Source organism: Argiope bruennichi, chromosome 8, assembly GCF_947563725.1.
Source record: "Argiope bruennichi chromosome 8, qqArgBrue1.1, whole genome shotgun sequence".
NCBI lineage: Eukaryota > Metazoa > Arthropoda > Arachnida > Araneae > Araneidae > Argiope > Argiope bruennichi.
Genome location: NC_079158.1, coordinates 44,901,074 through 44,920,579, shown reverse-complemented (window position 1 = coordinate 44,920,579; position 19,506 = coordinate 44,901,074). Strand labels below are relative to the sequence as shown.

Below are 19,506 nucleotides of genomic sequence, written 5' to 3'. Positions count from 1 at the left end.
AACGAACTGATTAAACATAGAGTCAACTGATCGAACAAAAGATTCGTTTCTCAGATTTAGGTCTTTCACACTTCAGGTAAGTTTTAATATGATGATTTTATAATTTTATTAATCGGGGGTTATAAAATTAGGATTAGCTTTTCTTTTAAGAATAGACAAATGCTTATATTTAGAACGGAGTTTTATTGATATTATTTTATGAGTCAAAGTAAAATACTGATTTAGATCTTTTTGAAAAGAATTGAGTCTAAAGATACTGAGATGGTTATATTAAGAGCGAGTTAATGAAACAACTCTTTATATTTCTATATTAAATTGTCACGGTTCAGATAAAATTGTTTTCATAGTTTCTTTAATAAAGGTTCTAAAATTATTAATGATTTTGGAATCTTTTAATCATAGAATAAAAATTAGTTGAAAAAGCATTATCTGTATATTTATAGCAAAACGAATTGAGAAATTATATAATACCATCACTTATTCTTAATGTTGTTGCTGCAATATTATTTCTTGGATTATTAAATTATGTGAGAATAAGTTTGTTCTATTTCTGCCTACTAAAATGATATTGTTTCAAGATGAAGAAAATGGATGGAGTTAAAAACAGTCGATAATTATATAGTATATCAAATTTTTGTAACAAATAAAATAAAATAAATTAATTAAAAACTTGGATAATTTGAAGAAGTATTTATGGAACATACTTTAAATAAACAGACTGTATTTCAGCTAAAAGGGAAAATATTAATACGTAAACAAATTCTACACATTACCATACTTTTCAATATCATTTTTATTTCATTTCACTTCACTACCCATTTAATAATATTTATTTATATGTAAGATTATTTCACCCTACATGCGTTTCTTTTGCAAAAGATATTTTTTACTAAAACCACGCCACGCTAAGATATTATTTTCATTCATAAGAGGAAGGATAATTAATTTAACTTAAAAATTAGACGTTATTAGTTTGAAACTACTCAAATACCCTGTTTATTATTGAGTCTTACACTATATTTATTAGATAACAGTTTTATATATTAAATAAATATCATTAAATTTTTGACAAAAAAAGGCATACCTAATTTTTTAAAATAATTATCTTTTATTAAAAAACAGAAAAAATTGTTAATTATATGTCGTTTAACTATTTTAAGGTTTTTTTTAAATATAATTTAAATAAAACTGTATTTTTGCAGAATTTGAGTTAAATAAAAAGAGTGTTAAGCCGTTTTCAAAATATACCCATACTAAGAAAATCCTCGAAAGATGTATTGTTTTCATCGTAAGTAGAATATCAACAATTTGGTTAATGTATTTATCTATAATATTTAATTAATATGTCTATTTCAATATATTTATCTAATTTATATGTCTATAATATCCAAAACTATAAAAATATTTTGTAAATTTATAGTTTAGATAGAATTTTAGAGAAAAATCTTGATTGAATTGATTTGATATAATCAAAAGAATGTAAAAATTTTAAAAATATATTTGGAATCAGCAGTTTATTTTTCATGCAAAATATATTCATTAAGATATATTTTTTTATTTGAAATTCATTATTCTGTAAGTATAAAATTATACAATGAGTTAGTAAACTTATATCGTTCTATCTATCTATCTCGATATCATAAATTACAATTAAAATGGGAGCGTATAAAAACATAGACTATAAATCTATGCCAGTTTTTCATGTATTGTATTATAACTAGAAATAATTAATCATGGAAATTAAACGTCTAGTTTCAAAACTGAACAGAAATATTCCTGACTGTAATTTATAGGTTTACTTTTCTCTGAAGATGAAGGCTCTAATTTTCTTCGTAGTTTTTCATGTAGCAACAGGTCAGCTTTTACCAAAACACGAGGAGCTTGACAAACAGTGGACGCTTTTCAAAGTAAAGTCTTTGATTTATATTCATAATTTTTGATTGAAGATGGCGATGCATAATAATTACAATGTATGAAATGACACATTAATTTGAAAAATATTTCAAATATTTGAATACACAATAGTTTGAAAATAAATAAATATTATTTTATAAAGCTTTCAAATCAAAGAAATTAGTATTTTTCATTCTGAAAAATTTTTAATCCTCCAAATTTGGTTTACTTATTAATGCTATTTATACAAAGCGCTTACAGAAATGACTCAAAAGTTGTAATAATACAGTTAATTTATAGTTATATTCAAGGCTAAAATATTGCTTTTAAATTGATTTAAAGAAACAAAATACTCTTTTTCAAAAAAAGAAATTGTGAATTGTAGTAGTAAAAGCAATTAAAATCGTCTTGCGGATTGTATTATCAAATTTGGTTTTATTTCACTTCATTTTTGATTTAATATTAAAAAAATTAAGATTTTTAAATTAAAAAAATTCATAAAACTTTTATTTTTTAATGTTTTAAAATTATTTTAACTGATTTTTTCCTGAATGAATTGGCAACAGAAGTTAATATGGAATGAAAGCTCTGACTTTATGTAAAAGTTTAATTATTTTTTTTTTTGCCAGTTAAATATGAAAATTTTTACCCTTAGTACCTGTATTCTAATGCAATATCGTATTCTATTCAAAACGCTTGTATTTTGAAATCTCACACACTATTATCTGCAAAAAGTTGATTTTCAGAATTATTGCTTCCATTAAGCTGCTAACTTTTCAAAGCATTATAAGTCTTTGTAATTCGAGAATGTGGCAGTTGTTTCGCCAGAAGTATGAATAAAGAAAAAAACTTAAAGCTAAAAATATTCTAAGTAAAAAAAAAAAAAAAAAAAATGTATAATTTTATAAATTCACATTTGTAATATTTGTCTTGGAAAAATTAATGTCTTGGAATTGGTCTTGAAGTTATGAATATTAGTTAGATTGTAAAACGAAGAACAGAAATATATACAAAACGCAGAACACAAACGGAATTTATTTGAGTAGTGAAATATAATAACCATTTCAGCTAAGAAATTCATTCATTCAAAAATATTTTTAATTAATTAACTTTGAATATGGAAAACTGATTCAAACTGAAAAGGAAACTTATCACGTCTAACTAACCACGACTTCCATTTCTCCAGCGTTTTCCACTTCACCAATGGGAAGACAATTAAAAAAAATAAATAGATATTACATTGTTACAATATATGAGCCAAAAATAATATTGATTACAGCCGTTAGTTAAAATGATGGTATGCTCACCGCCTATTACGTTTTATGTTGCTATCTAATATTCAACGTATTACAATGTAAGTTAATAAATAAGTATGAAAAAATTATGAACTTGCAGGTGATTAACTATTAAAGATAAATTGTCTTCTTTACGAAAAAAAAATGATAAAATTACAATAATAGTTAAATCATATTTAGATTTCATTATAAATAAGTTAATATCTAAAAGACTTAATTTCTTTGTAAGTTAAAATTTTTATTCCTTAAAAGTAATTATAATTACCTGTCAAAGAATATCGAGATATTAATAAGAAGTTGAGTAGTTAAGTATTTTTCAGGGATATTATTAGAATCTGTGCAAAGTTTTGTTAGGAGCACTATTAATTACTATTCAAATGATTAATAGCTAACTGTTTCTTTAATAATTTTTGTATTCTTTTTCATTTGTCCACAAGTACATTATATATGAGACTAAATACATTTCAGAACGAATTAAGAATACAGTATGCATTTAAAGGAATTTAATATTTGTAATATTTCAAGATCTATTATGCTCTTTTTACAAATTATCATTTATAGCTTATTTCATTTAATAATTTGATCAAAAATTATTCAAAATCTTTTTCAAAATCTATTTATTCTGATTTTTTTATTGTATTCTTGATGCATTGTTCTTTCTGTTCTGTTTTAAAAGATTCGTTTCGGAAAATCATACGAAAATGAGGAAGAAAAATTACGTCGTACGATTTGGCAACACACATTGCGTGATATTGCCCAGCATAACATTGAAGCAGATCTTGGAATGCATTCCTACAGGATGGGAATCAATCAGTTTTCTGACAGAGTGAGTATATTTTTCCTGAATAATCTTCAAAATATATTTTTATTTGTATAAAAATAATTATCCTGAAGTTTTTCCACATTTATGGAGAAAAAACACTGAAGGTTAAAAAAAATTAAATATATGAAGTTTATAATATTTATCATTGATTTTTTTTCAAAGAGGTTTTGAACTAATTTTCGGATTATTCATTTCAGTTATAAAATTGCTACTGCTTGAGTGAAATTTTAATTAAATGGGAAGCAAATAAATGAAATAATAATAAAAATAAAATTAAAATTAATTGAATTAATATTAAAGTGAATCTAACAGATTTGAGAGCAAAATCTAAATTTTATTGTTTTTAACATCTGGGTTAGAAGACATTGTGAGTTATTTTTGTAAAAAAAGGCGTTTGTTCTTTTAAAGTATGGAATTTTATATTGATTAAAAATGTTTTATATCCATTTGATTCTTCTCGTGAAGTCACAGTTGAAAGTCCTGCGTAAAGAGTCTTTCTTAAACATAGAGAAGTCTCTTCAACGAGGAATAGAATATTTAAATGTGAATGTGTCATTATTTAAAGTGATTTGATATTAGAAGAAACCTCTGAATTAAATTGTACGCAATTCGAATGGATTTCAATTTAAAAGGTAACCGACAAGTTGAAACTCGAATTTGGATGAAGATTCGCATTTTTATTTTTCGTCGTTTCAAGAAATAGGTACGTTTCTGTTTCCAGTGATATTTTATCATGTAAGAACATGATGTTGTTTTGGTTAGGAGTTTTTGAAGCTCGAAATTGCGTAGACAATGAATATTGAAAGAATACAAATTAATTTTTAGTTAGTTTAAAGAAAAGTTAGCTCAATTTTTATTTAATAAACTTTTTTTTTATCTATCATTTCTATGAAACCTTTTCTTGAGCTGACTTTTTGAAAACATTAATAATTTAAATTAAAAAAACAAGCTACTATTAGAAAAAGTGATGCAGAAATACTCAATAACAATATTTTTCAATTTGTTCTATACTTCATAGCGTGCAATTATCGCTGACAAATTTTATTGTTATTCATTAAAATATGTCAGAATTATTAATTTTTAGAAAAATTCGAATTTAACAAAAAAAAAAATCATTTGCACATTTCTTTGTTTCCAATGGTTCAACTAATCTATAAAGAAAAAATATTTATAAAACAAACTAAAATATTTTATTGTTTTGACAGATTTTGAAAATTTGAATTTTGTTTGGAGTTATTCAACTATTTTAATAAATGAATATTAGTAATTGGAATAATTAACTAAGTGTGTTTAAAGAGTTATTTTTTCATGATTGTTAAGTTTAATTCTTCCTTTGAAAGTATTACTAAAATTCCTTTTTTTGAAACCAAACTATTTCAAGCACTTAATTTTATAGTTTAGAAGCGCAGATTTTAAAAGGGAGGATGGCAATTAAGGGCTGATTAGTTATAATATTCATTAAGATTTTGGATTTGTAATATTAACGACTACCAGACTAATGGAATAACGTTTACATCAATAAAAGAGAATTCATATAGTTTTTGTTGAATTTTAATCTAAAGGATCAGATTTCAAGCAATAATCTACAATATTGTTTGGAAAATAAATTTTTTCTAAGACTTTAACTAATACTTTTATTGTTATCTTGTTATAATTCTTTTTAGCTCAAAAGAAATTATAATAAAAAAAAGTTTGTCACAGAAATAACTTCATTTAAATCCAATTCTTACTTGGTCGAATATGATTTATTTTGAAATGCTCTGTTTTTTGTAGGTGCCACAGGAGTTGGTTGGAAATGCTGGGGAATTCTTCAGTAAAAGAAATCCTCGGATTGGACCTTACTGGAAATACAATCCATTCCACGATGATCCTGTACCGGAGACATTAGATTGGAGAGACGCTGGACTCGTGACACCAGTTAAAAACCAGGTATAAAGCCATTTTCGTTATTATTTATCGGTGAATTTTTTTCATACCATATCGCGTTTTTTGATATTTTTACTTGAATCAATCTTTTTTTAAAAATTATACTTTGAAACAATTTATTTTGATTTATTATGTTTAATATAATGCTCCCTATATGTTGCTATAATGCTAATAATATGCTCCCTATAAGTTGAATTTGATATTAAACACAGGGTTACTATAATTATTATAGCCTTATAGCTAATTTTTAAACAGTTAGTGAAATGCCGGGAATATTTCATCTTGTTTGAGTCAATAAATTATTTCTGTAAAAGTTAAGATTTCTACTTTTTTCCTCCTGAACCATCAGGTCATAGTAAAAAATTGCCGGCACTCTAAAACATCTGAAAAAAAATTCTCATCGTTTTATAACTAAAATTAACCGAGCTATAGTTGTTTAACCTTAATAGGGGTTGCGCAAAAAATTAGTTTAAGAAACCATTTGGAAAAATAACACAATGCTGCATAATTTCAATTTGCAAACGATGACTTAACATTTCTTTAAAAGTTTAAAATTCATATTTAAAATTCTTCTAAAATATTTAATTTCAGAATTTCATCAATTTATAATAAAAATTTCATAAGTTTCTTCATCAATTTTAGTAGCAGGAGAATGGAATTTTATTTTGTTTTAAATTTTACTTAAAATTTTTAAAAGTGTCAAGAATATATAACTAAATTTTATTGATAAGACTAAGAGATTAAAAGATAAAGTAACAGGAATTATAGGAATAGTATAAGAGGTTATATTTCAAAACTTTTTGAGAAATATATTTAGTGACTCAAATAACGTAAAATATTTTCCTGTTATTTCAACATTTTTCCAATTGGGACTATTTGTATATCATTAATGGTGTAGAAATGAGCTGTTGGGCCACAATAACAGTTGCCAACTTGTATTTTAAATTTTCGTGCCTGAAGAAAGTATGATACGAAAAATATTTTCTAGTTATTTTTCTATTTTCAGCACACCAGAATTTCAAAAGGAATATCAAAAATAAAAGCTTGCCACTCTTTAGTGACAGATAAAATAAAACATTATTTCAAACTAAACATTCCATTCTGAAAATCGTGTTTTCTAATGTTCAACGTAACGTTTCCTGAGTGATTGAATAAATGCGAAGCATAATATTATCTTACAGATCAGAGATCGTCTGGCGTCTATCAATGGAAGCTATATCTTTCAAATAAAATCACAGTTAAAAATCGCATGATATGAGATTGGCGATCATTTTTGTGAGTTTATTTGAAAGTAACGATTCGTACTCGACACATTTTTTTTACTGCCTCTCAAGCTGATATATTTTCACTCGCGTGTTGGCATAGTCATCAAACTTTAATTCATGCCTTTTCCATACCAAAATAAATTCGGCATAAAATCGTTAAAAAATCATGAAATAATAATTAAAAAATCTAAAAATTTCCTCTGTCTACTCAGAGATCTTCAATTGTTAGACTAATGCAGATTTTATATTCCTTATCTCTTTAAATGAATGTTTTGGTTCTGTAGTGCAAAGTACGGCTTTTGTGTCATTAAAGGGCAGAGAAACATTTTGTTTGAATGCTTGTTTAAATTTCAGGAGCCTTGTGGTGCCTGTTGGGCCTTTTCTGCCACGGGATCATTAGAGGGACAACATAAGAAAAAAACTGGGCAGCTTGTTTCTCTCAGTGAGCAGAATCTAGTCGATTGCTCTACAGGTAATTTAGATACTCTACTGGTAATTCAGTCATGAGTTCTCGCGAAAAAATGGTTTCGATTTTAAAGTTTCAGAAAAATTCAAAAGCCCCGTAATTAAGTTTAAAAAATCTATAAAGGGTAAAAATAATAGGTCTGAACATTGGGAGTGACGAAAAAGTGAAAAGAGATGATCATTCACAAATTTTCTAAAATCATTAGGAGTGGTCTTCTCCAAACTTTCTCGTATATTCTCTAATAAAGGTGTTATTCCAGGGAACTCCTTGCATGGCAGTTGCGTACAATAGTTACGGAATATTAATCTTTGGCGAGAATAGCGCATTTTTACTGAATTTATCGGGTTATCCTTGGCGAGTTATTTGGCATTAATCCCTGACTTGCGGTTAATAGTGCCTGAAAATCGAAATGTTTTAGATGCGTTTTTAATTTTCCCAATCGATTGAAACAAAATTTGTTAAAAAGCTACACTAGTAATCACAAAATCTCATACCAAATTTAATATATTTAACTCACTGTATTTTTGTGTTATCGCGTTTATATGTTTCTGAAAGTACAGACCAACAAACTGTCAACCTCTCATTGGTTTCGGCTCAAAATGTGACCAATGTGTGCACTATAGATGTTAAATGTGTGCATCGAATTTTATAGTTATTGTATTAAATTATATTAACAGTCGGACATACGGATTTCCTCTAAACAGAGTTTGCTCAAAATTTGATCGAAATCTACAAATCTGATGTAAAGACCGTATACCAAATTTCACCCGCCTAGCTCAAAGCGTTTTTGAGTTATCTTTATCACAGACAGACAGACATTTTCCAGAAAAAAAATGTTTTTCAAACTCAAGAGGATCTAAAATGAAAGGTGGAGACTCGTCAAAATCTCGAGTTCGAATTTTTTGACAATTACTATACTTTCTCTACACTATGCATACGAGAAAGTAAAAATGAAAATTTCACAATATTTTGGAGATTTTTGTATTTTAAGACAGAAATGTTTTTATTGACTAATTCTTCACTATTTTTTGCTGCTCATATTTTTAAAATATGTCTGGATTTTCCTTATGTATAAACTTCAGAATTTTTTATTTTTTCAAAATTAATTTGCATATTTATTTTCATTAACTTACATATTCATTTCTGTGGACTGAAATGGGATAATGACCTGGATAATTTAAACTAGCAACAACTTATATTATTTTAAACAACTTCATAATTTTAAAAGCAACATCTGAAGGAAGAATAATTTTCTTTGCTAATGAAATAAATTTGATTGTTAGAAAACTTTATTCTTTTTCTAAACTCAAACGTATAGCGAAGACTCTTTATAACGCTTTTAATTTGTTGATTTTTTAATGCCAAAACAGTTTTAATTTTTTTAAATATATAAAGATAAAGATTTTTTTCCATTATATAAGATAATAAATATTTCATTTCTTATCTAGAAAACAATGGATGCAATGGCGGAGATGTGAATGCTGCTTTCGAATACGTAGTCAAAAATGGAGGAATAGACACAGAGTCTTCATATCCTTATACAGCCACGGTATGATCACAATTTTAAAAAAACAATACATAGCGCAATATAGTCATTATTTCATAGAAATTTTAATTCATAAATGTGTACTTTCTTGATAGTTGAACTGCAGATAAACATTAATTTCGTTTATATGAAAATTATTTTCTAACATCAGAAATATGCTACACAATAAGTGCAACAGACTTTGAATTCTTTGGATCGTCTAGGCTCAAATCAATTAAGAATTATTCTTATTTCTCATTTAGAACGGAACTTGTCATTTTAACAACAAGAATATTGGTGCCACCTGTTCAGGATATATGAATATTCCAGAGGGGGATGAGGAAGCTTTAAAGAAAGCAGTTGCTACCGTTGGACCCATATCAGTCATCATTGACGCTTGCCACAATACATTCATCAATTACAGGTATGTGTTCAAAATAGAAAGTTTCATTCAAATAAAAGCATATTTATTAAATTTTCCATTATAATTCTACATTATTATTGAAATATTTTTGCTAAATTTCGTATTTTATTTGCTCTTTATATTAGATTTTTCCATGTTTTTGAAATTTGTTGGATTAATGTACAGATTGTAATGCTACAGAAAGTTAATTTTGTATTATAAAATTTTTAAAGATTTCTAAAGTTCTATCATGTTTTTCTTTATATGAGAATGGCTACATTTTTCATTTACCTTAAGTATATTGGATTTCTTATATTTCCAACCTTAATAAACGAATATCTTTGAACTAGGAGTGGAATTTTCGACGAACCGAAGTGTCGGACAGACATCCCGAGTCATGCTGTACTTGTGATTGGTTATGGAACGGAAGATGGAAAAGATTACTGGCTAGTTAAAAATAGGTATGATATCGCAGTTATTTTTCTAATACTTGACATTTTTCTGTCGTTCTTGTTTTATTTAAAAATAATACCATTTTTACTTTCTCCTTTACGAAATTCATTTAGAGAAAAAGTAATGGTTCAAAAAATAAAGTTCTAAAATATTGAAGAATCATTCCATTTTTAATGTCATAAAATATACAATAAAATATTTTTGGAGTCATGCCTATCAATCCATGCACAAGGAATATTAACAGCTCAAAACTAAATAAATGAAATTTAGTCAATTGTCCTTGTACTAAAATCAGAAATTAATAGCAAAATTTGTGTAATTTATTGAACAGGAAGAAACAATTCTCCTAAATGCATAGTTGTTCATTTCAAGTACGCAATGAATATGTATGTATTCGAGATACAGATGGAGAGAAGTCTAAAACAATGCAAATGTTAATAAGTCTTAACATTTGCATTTCTCTAGATTTCTCGCCATCTGCATATTCTTCTAAAGAAAATATCATATCTATTTCTAATTATTGTATTTATTTGAGAAATCGTACAGCAAAAATATTACTCTTAATCGTTTCTGTTATTTTATCTATAATTAAAGAACAGTTTACAGGCTTACGAAAATCGAGATAAAAAAAGTGTGATAGTTAAAGCAAGCAATGTTTTAAAATCTAAATTCTAAATTAAGTTTTAAAGAAATTTTTTCTTCATGTTATACTACCAAATTTATAGACAGAAACCATCAAAAATACTTTCTTTTGAGACCTCTATCGGTTGATTGATACTATGATAAATTTATTTTTAATGATTGTATATTATTGATATTCTTATGTGAAGCGTACAATATCACCCCACTTTTATATTTTAAAAAGAAGTAAATTAGTCATAGTAATCTAAGAGTGGCGAAAAACTGAAAATAGGGGAAAATCTTTCACATAAATAAAAATGCTTAGAAAAAAAAAGAGTTAATCGCTTCACAAAAACACATTATTAATATTATAGAGTATGTATTGTAGTACGTTTTCGCACCTATTCCTAGTATTTACATCAAATGAATCTATATTGCAAGATAGTTGATTGCACTAATCTATTTTTCTAGTTATCTGCTGACTGAGTTTTGGCTATATTAACGTCCCGTTTTAAAGCAACATTAATGCTAATTTGAGACGGACCTCATAATTTTGAACAGTGGTCAGATGACGAGGCACCTAAGCTGGCACCTACCTCTCCGCACCACATCACACCAGCTGGAGGAAGTTTGGCTCGGACGGATTTAACGTGCACCAACCCTCTTACACGACGGTTCTTCGGTAGAATCTGGTCATGAACCTAAAACCCTCTGGTTCCGAAGCCAAGACTTTACCACCAGGCCACCGCAATTCCAACTAATGACTGAGAGAAAACAGTTAAAATATTATAATTTGTTTTTATGTAATATATTCCCATTATATATTGAAAAAGATGGGAAACAATGTTAAAAACAAGAGAAAAAACAAACAAACAGGATACTACTATACCTGAAAAGCAGGATTATTTATAATTATGATAAGCCGAAAAAATTTTAATTTTTCTATGATGAAATTGCATAAGTTAGCAAATTAAAAAAAACGCATGTAAGTATATTCCAATTCCATGTATAAAAGTCTTATATAATGCTGCAGTAGATATTGTTACGAATTTGAAATATTGCTCCGCTGCTCAGTTTATTTGCCTTTAAAGAAGGCAGCTCTAATAGATGCTGAATGGAATCTGGGTCAATGGTCCCTGGGCTTGAAGAGAATTTGGCGATAAAAATATTTGACCCGAAATATTTGTGAATCTTGGCGACAGCTCCATTGTACTAGAGTTTTGACATTTATTAGAAATTCGAGACCTTGTCATCACTAGAGAGCTTAGTCTAACAGATGCTAGGAGTTAAATCTATTAGGTGGAGCAATTGAGCTGACTTCGACTTAATGAGTAAAGCCTCTTTTTGAAGAAATGATCTCCTGCGTGTTCTCTGTCTTATGCAACTGAAGTTGCTTAATAGCGATGAACGGCTTATGTGTTGCTGTTTACTGCAAGTGAGTACAGTTCTTGAGTATGCGTCGGCTGCGTTTTGCTACTATGTATTCGTATTTTTATAGAATAAAGCGTCGTTATCTGTTATTGAGTCTGTTGGGATTTTTAATCGAAATACATCAAACAGATTTGATTTTCCGTAGAAATTGCATTTAAAGTATTTTTAAATCCATCCTTGAATCCCTCATTTAGATAATATTTCCATCTTTGTTTGTTTGATTTTTTCAAATTTTTCTTCTTTTTGGCAGTTGGGGCGTATCTTGGGGAGTGTCTGGCTACATCAAGATGTCGAGGAATAAAAATAATCAGTGCGGAATCGCATCGAGAGCAAGTTTTCCCCTCGTTTGATATAACTTCATAATTAAAAATGATGTAGATGAACTCAGACGACGAGAAATAGCGGCATGTATAAGAAATGTGAATATTTTTGTGAATTTTATATTATTTAATACTTAATAAAATTTGATAGAAAAAAAACCTTTTTACTTTTTTTTAGTTTCAATGATTTACAGACGAATGAAAATGCCTTTTGACATGAAAATAAGAATGTATTTTTGAACATAATAATTCTATATTGAGGTATTCTTTGTAAATCGAGAGATATATTTATGTGCTTTATGTACAGAATGTTTCTCTTTCTTTCTTTTCAAATCTTTCGAGTTCTGCAGAGTAATATGATGGAACTAGAGTTACAAAATTTGGCATGTAATTATTTTCTTAGGATGATACTAGTCACAAAACTATACTTTTCAGAATTTTAAATAAAAAAATCATCAAAATTTTAATGCTTTATTTCAGTAACTTTTTTGCTATAATATGATCCAAAATCATTGTGAAAAATGACGAAATTATAATTAATTTTTAACAGGAATATCTGTTCAAAATTCTGAAATCTTTTTCTTATTGAATACCCATTGAACAAGAAGTAACTACAAGTCAACTTTGTCAAAGCTGAGTCCTATAACTTACCCAGTACAGGCAGTTCAGATACATTTTGTTATCATTAACTTTGCAATTGATAAATAATAGCTAGATTACAAGTATTAAAACTAAACTCAGTAACGGGTCAGCCAGTGTGGGCCATGGCCTACAATGCACATACCTACTTTTCTGACCGAAAGCCCTGGGAAGTACGGCATATATCGCGATTAGGCAGTCAGCCTAACGCGGAACCCCACTGCTTAGTTCCCAGGAATGCTTGGTCTTCAGTTTAGTGACCCACAGAATGGGTGAATAGGCCTTGCATAGCCCGAAGATCGAACCTCGGACCTGTGCGTTGGTAATGCAAAGTGCTACCACTATGCTACCGGGCTTCAGAGTGTCTGTATTATTAAATTTAAATAAAATAAACCATGTGTCCGACTATTATTTTTTTTTTAAGTATGAAACTTCGAGACAGGCATTATATGTTCATATGATAGCTGTCACATTCAACACATTGATTTAATTTTGGAATCCATAGCACATCTTGCAAGTATTAAAGAGCTTCACAAATTACAAATATTAAAACAACATGCAATTATATGTTAGAATAACTCATTTAGCGACTAATTAGTTCGTCAAAAGTAATAATTTCTAAAAATTTCAATTAAATACAGAGGGTATTGATACATTTTTAGAATGATTTCCATAAAGATTTATTTAAAAAAAGCAAATATTTTGGAATAATAATTTAATCATTGGCTTGTAATTTGCAATAAGAAATATCGTCAGCTACTTTTAAATTTATACTTCTTTCAAAATTGCATATGCAAAGAAACAAGCTGTGGATTAATAGATATGTTTTTGCGCTAAAGGAATGAGAAAGAGAAATATTCCTGTTCCTTAAACCATAAGCAATATGAAATACATGGTATTAAGATTTTTAAACTCAAAATAAGCAACCTTATTAATTAAAAAGGGAACAAATCGAATGTAATTGTTTCTGTATTGAAAGAAGACTCATAGTAATACCCAAAAAAATTCAAATATTTCTTGAATGAAGCGTCTTTAAGTGCGTTTGTAGCAACAATAATTAAAAAAAACTGAGGTTTACTACTTAAAAAAATCTAAAAAATCTAATATTCATCTTCCTTTGTCGAGGTTGTTTGCTATAGCTTGTGTGAAAACTGTCTAACAGGGTATAAAAGGATATATACTGTGACCCGTGATAAAGCATGAGTTTACCTAAATAAGTACAATTAAACTAGGCCTGTTAACTATCGAAAACAAAGAGAGAGAAAAAAATATAGGAATCTGATTACGTCAATGCTAAGAAGATGAGGGTTTAATGATTGTTAAAGGATGATTAATGAAGGTGAAGGGGATGACAATGTGAAATAAAAAAATAAGAAAAGTGAGAAAAAAATGTCAAAATCAATAAACACAATATATTAACACGAGACAATTTTACATTCGATATTTTAGAAGAAATTCCATTTCTTTATCCCAGTGACCTTCATCAAGACAAAGCTTCAAATCACACTTCGAAATGTATTACTGCAATCCTTAAAAAAATGAAGTATGGCATACATATTTTGCATATATAATGCAGCTGTTGAATACACATTTTTTAAACATATTTTTGCAAAATTCCCTGACTTTTCACATGTGGATTATTGTACCTCCGGTCAGTTTAAAAAAGCTCTAAGTTCTAATGCGCCTTGATTGATGGATTCTAGAAGGTAGTAGAAGAAGAATGGAAAGAAATATCTCTAGAAAAGCCCTTCTATCGTAAAAATATAGATTCAGACTAATAAATATAAAAAAAAAGGATATCGTATACAACTTGTAAAAAATATTCTTTACATTTTGAATATTAATTAAATGGCTCCAAAGTGTATTTAAAAAAATTACGTACACCTTCTATATTTGTGCAATTTGCTTGATTTTAAAGGCTTTTTCAGCAAAATCTTTTTAAAATTGATACTTTGATTGACACGCAATACGTACTAAAAACATTATAGAGTGTGCTTGCATTGTGATATGCATTTCTCTTATTTTCTGTTCATATAATTGCGCTTACAATTACATTCACAAGAAAGAGTAGCAGCGTTTAAAAATGGACACGGCTTAAAAAATCTTCATTATTATTTGATTCTAAAATTACATCTTAAATGCAAGCACAACGAAATTTCAGAAATTTTACAAAAGGCAACAATTAATACAGCGTATCTTTCAACAACGAAATATACTGTTATAAAATGTGCTAAAATTACATTCTTAAAATTGAGGAAAATATTACGCGAGCAGAAGATTTGTTTCATTGAAGAGATAAATTTCTGATGATGTAAAAATAATTTTGGATTGCAATATTTTTGAAAGTTATGGCAAAAATCGCCAAACTCTCACTTATTTTTATTTGATTAAAATTTACAAAAAAAAAAAAGGAAACATTTCTCTGCAACTTGACATATTTTCTAATAAATGTTGTGTACTATTAAGTGTATGCTATTGGTTATCTGTAGTTACATAAGAGCCTATTAGAGCGGGATCTTTAGCGATTAATCGTTAGGATGGAGTTCATAAAATATCGGCAGAAAACCGAATGTGTATTTTGGACACTTTTTCCCTGACTGTTTGAATACCAAAATTTATCAATAATTACAACTGTAATCAAAAGATCACACACCAAATTTCATATATTTAAATCATTACGTTTTTAACTTACCGCTTTTACTTGTTTCTGAAAGTACAGACATACAGATACTCACCATTTGGCAGATTTGGTTCAAAATTGGACACTTATCTATAATTTAGGTATTAAATTTATGTATAAAATTTTATCCACCCCTTTCTCTCTTCATTTTGTATTTATTGTACCCTCTTATATTCGGACAGCCTGACAGACAAATACCCTAAGAATTGATTTCGTTTAAAATTTAATAGAAATTTACAAATTTGTTCTGAAGTTCATGTACCAAATTTCACCTATCTAGCTGAAAGCATCTTTGAGTTATCATGTTCAGAGACAGACATATAAAAATGAATTTCTCTAAGTCAGGAATGTTTGAAACGTATAGATTCCTCAAAATCTCGCGTTCGAATCTTTTGATGATTACAATATTTACTCTTTGCATATTTCGTTACGAAGAATTAAAAATTTCTCCAAGAACCACATTCCTACCATTCAAAGTTTATATGTACCAAATCTGGTAGTTTAGGTCAAACGATCTAATCTATCGAAAACCAACACATAAACACACACATTTATTTTTATTATTTGTAACGATGATATACTCAGTTTCGTTTTCCATGAGACCGTTACGTCACGTAAATCAACAACATCCATTCAAATCTTCAAGAAATGAAATTCACTCCACCCAGCATTAGAGCTTCCTTTAAATATGTGGCATCCGAGTCTGTTTACAAAATTTTCTTCCCAAGTTCGAAAACAACTGGCATATATCCGTTTAACGACCTCATTTAAATAATGTAAGAATGACTCATTTTGAAATAATGGTCTTCATTTCCATTCTTTATCGCCTGGAGTGTTTATGCCTTTATTATCTTCATTTAGTCGCGCCTTAGACGGTGACTGAAATTTGATCAGCTGAGTATCCTTTGGAAATATGCTTTTAACTTCAAGCACGCCGGAGAAATTCCCAGATCTTTATCTTGACATGGAGATAAAGATCTGGGAATTTTGCATGTTCATATGCAACTGTAACATATCGCAATAAAATGTGTTCTCTATAATTGTATGAAATATTTATTCATGTAAAGAATTATTTCTTTTTTCAGATTTACTTAGATCCGCAATTATTTTCAAATACCAAACCCGAATCCGAATACACATCCGAGTTCTCCAGATTAAAATAACTCAAATGTATATAGCATTTTGTAATTAATTTTGATTAAACAGTTGATGAGTTATAAGATTAAAAATTTGAATTCTTAATGTTAAATTATTTAAAAGGACCTATTTGCTGCGTATGTATTGAAAGAGATTTTAATTTATTTTTCTCGGTCATCTTCGGTTATTTTAAACTTATTTGTCTGAAAATTTATACCTGGGGATTTCACATTATGTAAAATCAGTGAAACGATGAAAAATTAGTTACTGTTGTTTATAGAAGAATCAAAATACATATGTATATAGTCCCTTACGTCAAGGCAATTAACACATTTTTAAAATGTATATTCTTCTCAATCCAATGACAATTTTACCTTGATTTTAACTTTTATAGATTATGAGCAATAACTAGTGTCTGGGTACTTTTCTTTACTCAGAAACTAATTAAAGTATAATAAAACTCTAAATGCCTGTAAGGGATCATATCCATATTTACATTTACTCAAATTGTAGCAGTTGCATTCCTCTTATCTTCTCTTTTGGATACTACATGGCGATGCCTGATTAGGCCATCCCATAGTGCATTGCGATTGTGATTGGAATGAGATGTGATGTTGTGAAGCCGCGCGCGTGAATGTCTTGTGTTTGTGTTTGTTCAGTGTGTGAATGTGATTATTAAAAGAAATGTTCCTAAAACATTCGTCCTGTTGCTTCCTGCATGGATCATAATAATCTACATACCACCACAATGGCGCCCAACGTGGGGCCCGACGGAAAAGAATTTGTGAGGAAATGAAAGTGACGTCTTCCCGACCATCACAAGAAAAGTTTTCCCGCCACCACAAAATTCAATTTTTATTTTCTCATATACGAAGTATAGAAAAGTATACTGTAACCGTCAAAAAATTCAAACACCAAATCATCTTTAGACTTTTCTGAATCCGAAAAATATATTTTGGGAATTGTGTCGATCTGCCAGTAAACACAATAAATTGAAAACGCATTGAGCTAGAAAAGGGAAATTCGGTATAGGGTCTGTACAACAACTTTGTAGATTTCTGTCAAATTTTTAACGAAGTCTGTCTGGCTGTTCGAGTACAAGTAAATTCGATAGCTATAAAACGTAAAAAGCTAGAAAATAAAACAACGACGTTTATTTACACGAAGACACGATACAGCACAGAAGACGATTATCTTCAGCCGAGACATGCAGCATACAAACAGACTCTACTGCAGACAGTAGCGCACAGCGTAGTTCAGCACTAGCTTCACTCCGTCGCTCTGGAAGGCTAGTTCTTTACCGTCGATTCCGACTACTCTTCTCTGTCGCTTCAGATTACGACTCGACTACTCTCTGGTTCACGACTACTCCCCGGCAGCTGCAGCTCCTTTTATAGGTCTCAGGAGGCGGAGCTAGAAGCCTCTCAACCAATCAGGAACGTTCGAGGCATATCTCGGTTCCTACTGGAAGGATCGGGAAAATTCTCGATGTTTCGGGTATAATCTATTTTGGCGCCAAATTCGCTGCCAAGTCGCCAAATGGTCGCCTAGCTCTGGGACCTCCTATGAAACCAACTATGCTGGGAAGCCGCATCGCAGATTCGTAACAATATATAAACGAACTGTTAAGGAATAATTGTCGGTAAGCAACATTTAAGGAATATATTGAATAGTTATCTTTGACCTTGAGACTTACGTATCTAAGAAGTTTTTAAGATAAATTAAAAATTCTTGTCATTTCTTATCAATTCAACAAAAATTAAAAATAACGATTTTAAACCCATTTTTCTCGAAATATAGTTTTTCACCATTTTTATTTTTTCAAACCCGATTAATAAAATTCTATTGAAAATATTTGTTTGAAATTTAGCAAACATTTAGCTTATAATATTATCCAAGGAATGAACCAAAATATGAGTGCAATGTCAAAACATTTGAAAATAAGGCACCTGTTAAACTTGAAAAACGATAAAAAAATCCTTAAAATTCCCCAAAGTTTTTCAAATCTTGAAATGGAACTCTGGAGAGGAGCATTGTTGGTAGGTCAAGCATCATTCTCATTATCCCCCCATTGTTCTAAATTGCAAGGGCGTTTCCAATAGCCTTCATATTGCTTCACAATTTTGTAAATCTAATACTCAATGTTCTGTTTAATCTGTAACTGCAAAAATTTTAAATGAAAGTGAAGGAAGTTGAATAATTGTTCCGAAGTTCTAAATGAAAGGAACGTATCTAAACGATTCATACGTTTGTTCTTTGACATAAACTCGACAACTATTTATTTTTGAGTAACAATTTCTCTTTTAATATTGTATTAACATGTCACGCCAACTTATTTATTCAAAAAGACTTTAAATAAAATAATAATACTGTGAAGTAATGTAAGTGTAATTCAGCATGCAAAGATGCATACAAAATGTTCCTGGTAATGGTCTGATGATACAACACGTGTTAACCCTTGGATTAATTACTTGTGGAAAACCCTATCCTTTACCACCCCACCCCTTCGTGAAATTAATTGTCCTAGGAAACATAGTGGATGTGCAATGTCAAAAATAACAGAGAAATTCCTCTGCAATGAAGTCTTGGCGTATTTTCAGCTGTAATTATTTTAACAATTACCCACAAT

At 28.9% G+C, this 19,506-nt stretch overlaps 1 protein-coding gene across 3 annotated transcripts; it reads left to right on the top strand.

The window, feature by feature from the left end:
• Nucleotides 1–21: 21 nt before the first annotated feature.
• LOC129980979 (procathepsin L-like) lies at nucleotides 22–12,573 on the top strand. Of its 3 annotated transcripts, none has more exons than XM_056091539.1 (9): nucleotides 22–76; nucleotides 1,794–1,907; nucleotides 3,865–4,014; nucleotides 5,785–5,940; nucleotides 7,557–7,674; nucleotides 9,117–9,217; nucleotides 9,457–9,617; nucleotides 9,947–10,057; nucleotides 12,352–12,573. In XM_056091539.1, exons 2-9 carry the CDS (start codon nucleotides 1,812–1,814, stop codon nucleotides 12,449–12,451), a joined length of 993 nt encoding a protein of 330 aa, XP_055947514.1. In that variant the 5' UTR covers nucleotides 22–76; nucleotides 1,794–1,811; the 3' UTR covers nucleotides 12,452–12,573. The 3 variants fall into 3 exon arrangements, with proteins under 3 accessions (XP_055947514.1, XP_055947516.1, XP_055947515.1); XM_056091541.1 differs by lacking the exon at nucleotides 12,352–12,573 and adding an exon at nucleotides 11,142–12,320; XM_056091540.1 differs by lacking the exon at nucleotides 22–76 and adding an exon at nucleotides 1,269–1,288.
• The last annotated feature ends 6,933 nt before the right edge of the window (nucleotides 12,574–19,506 follow it).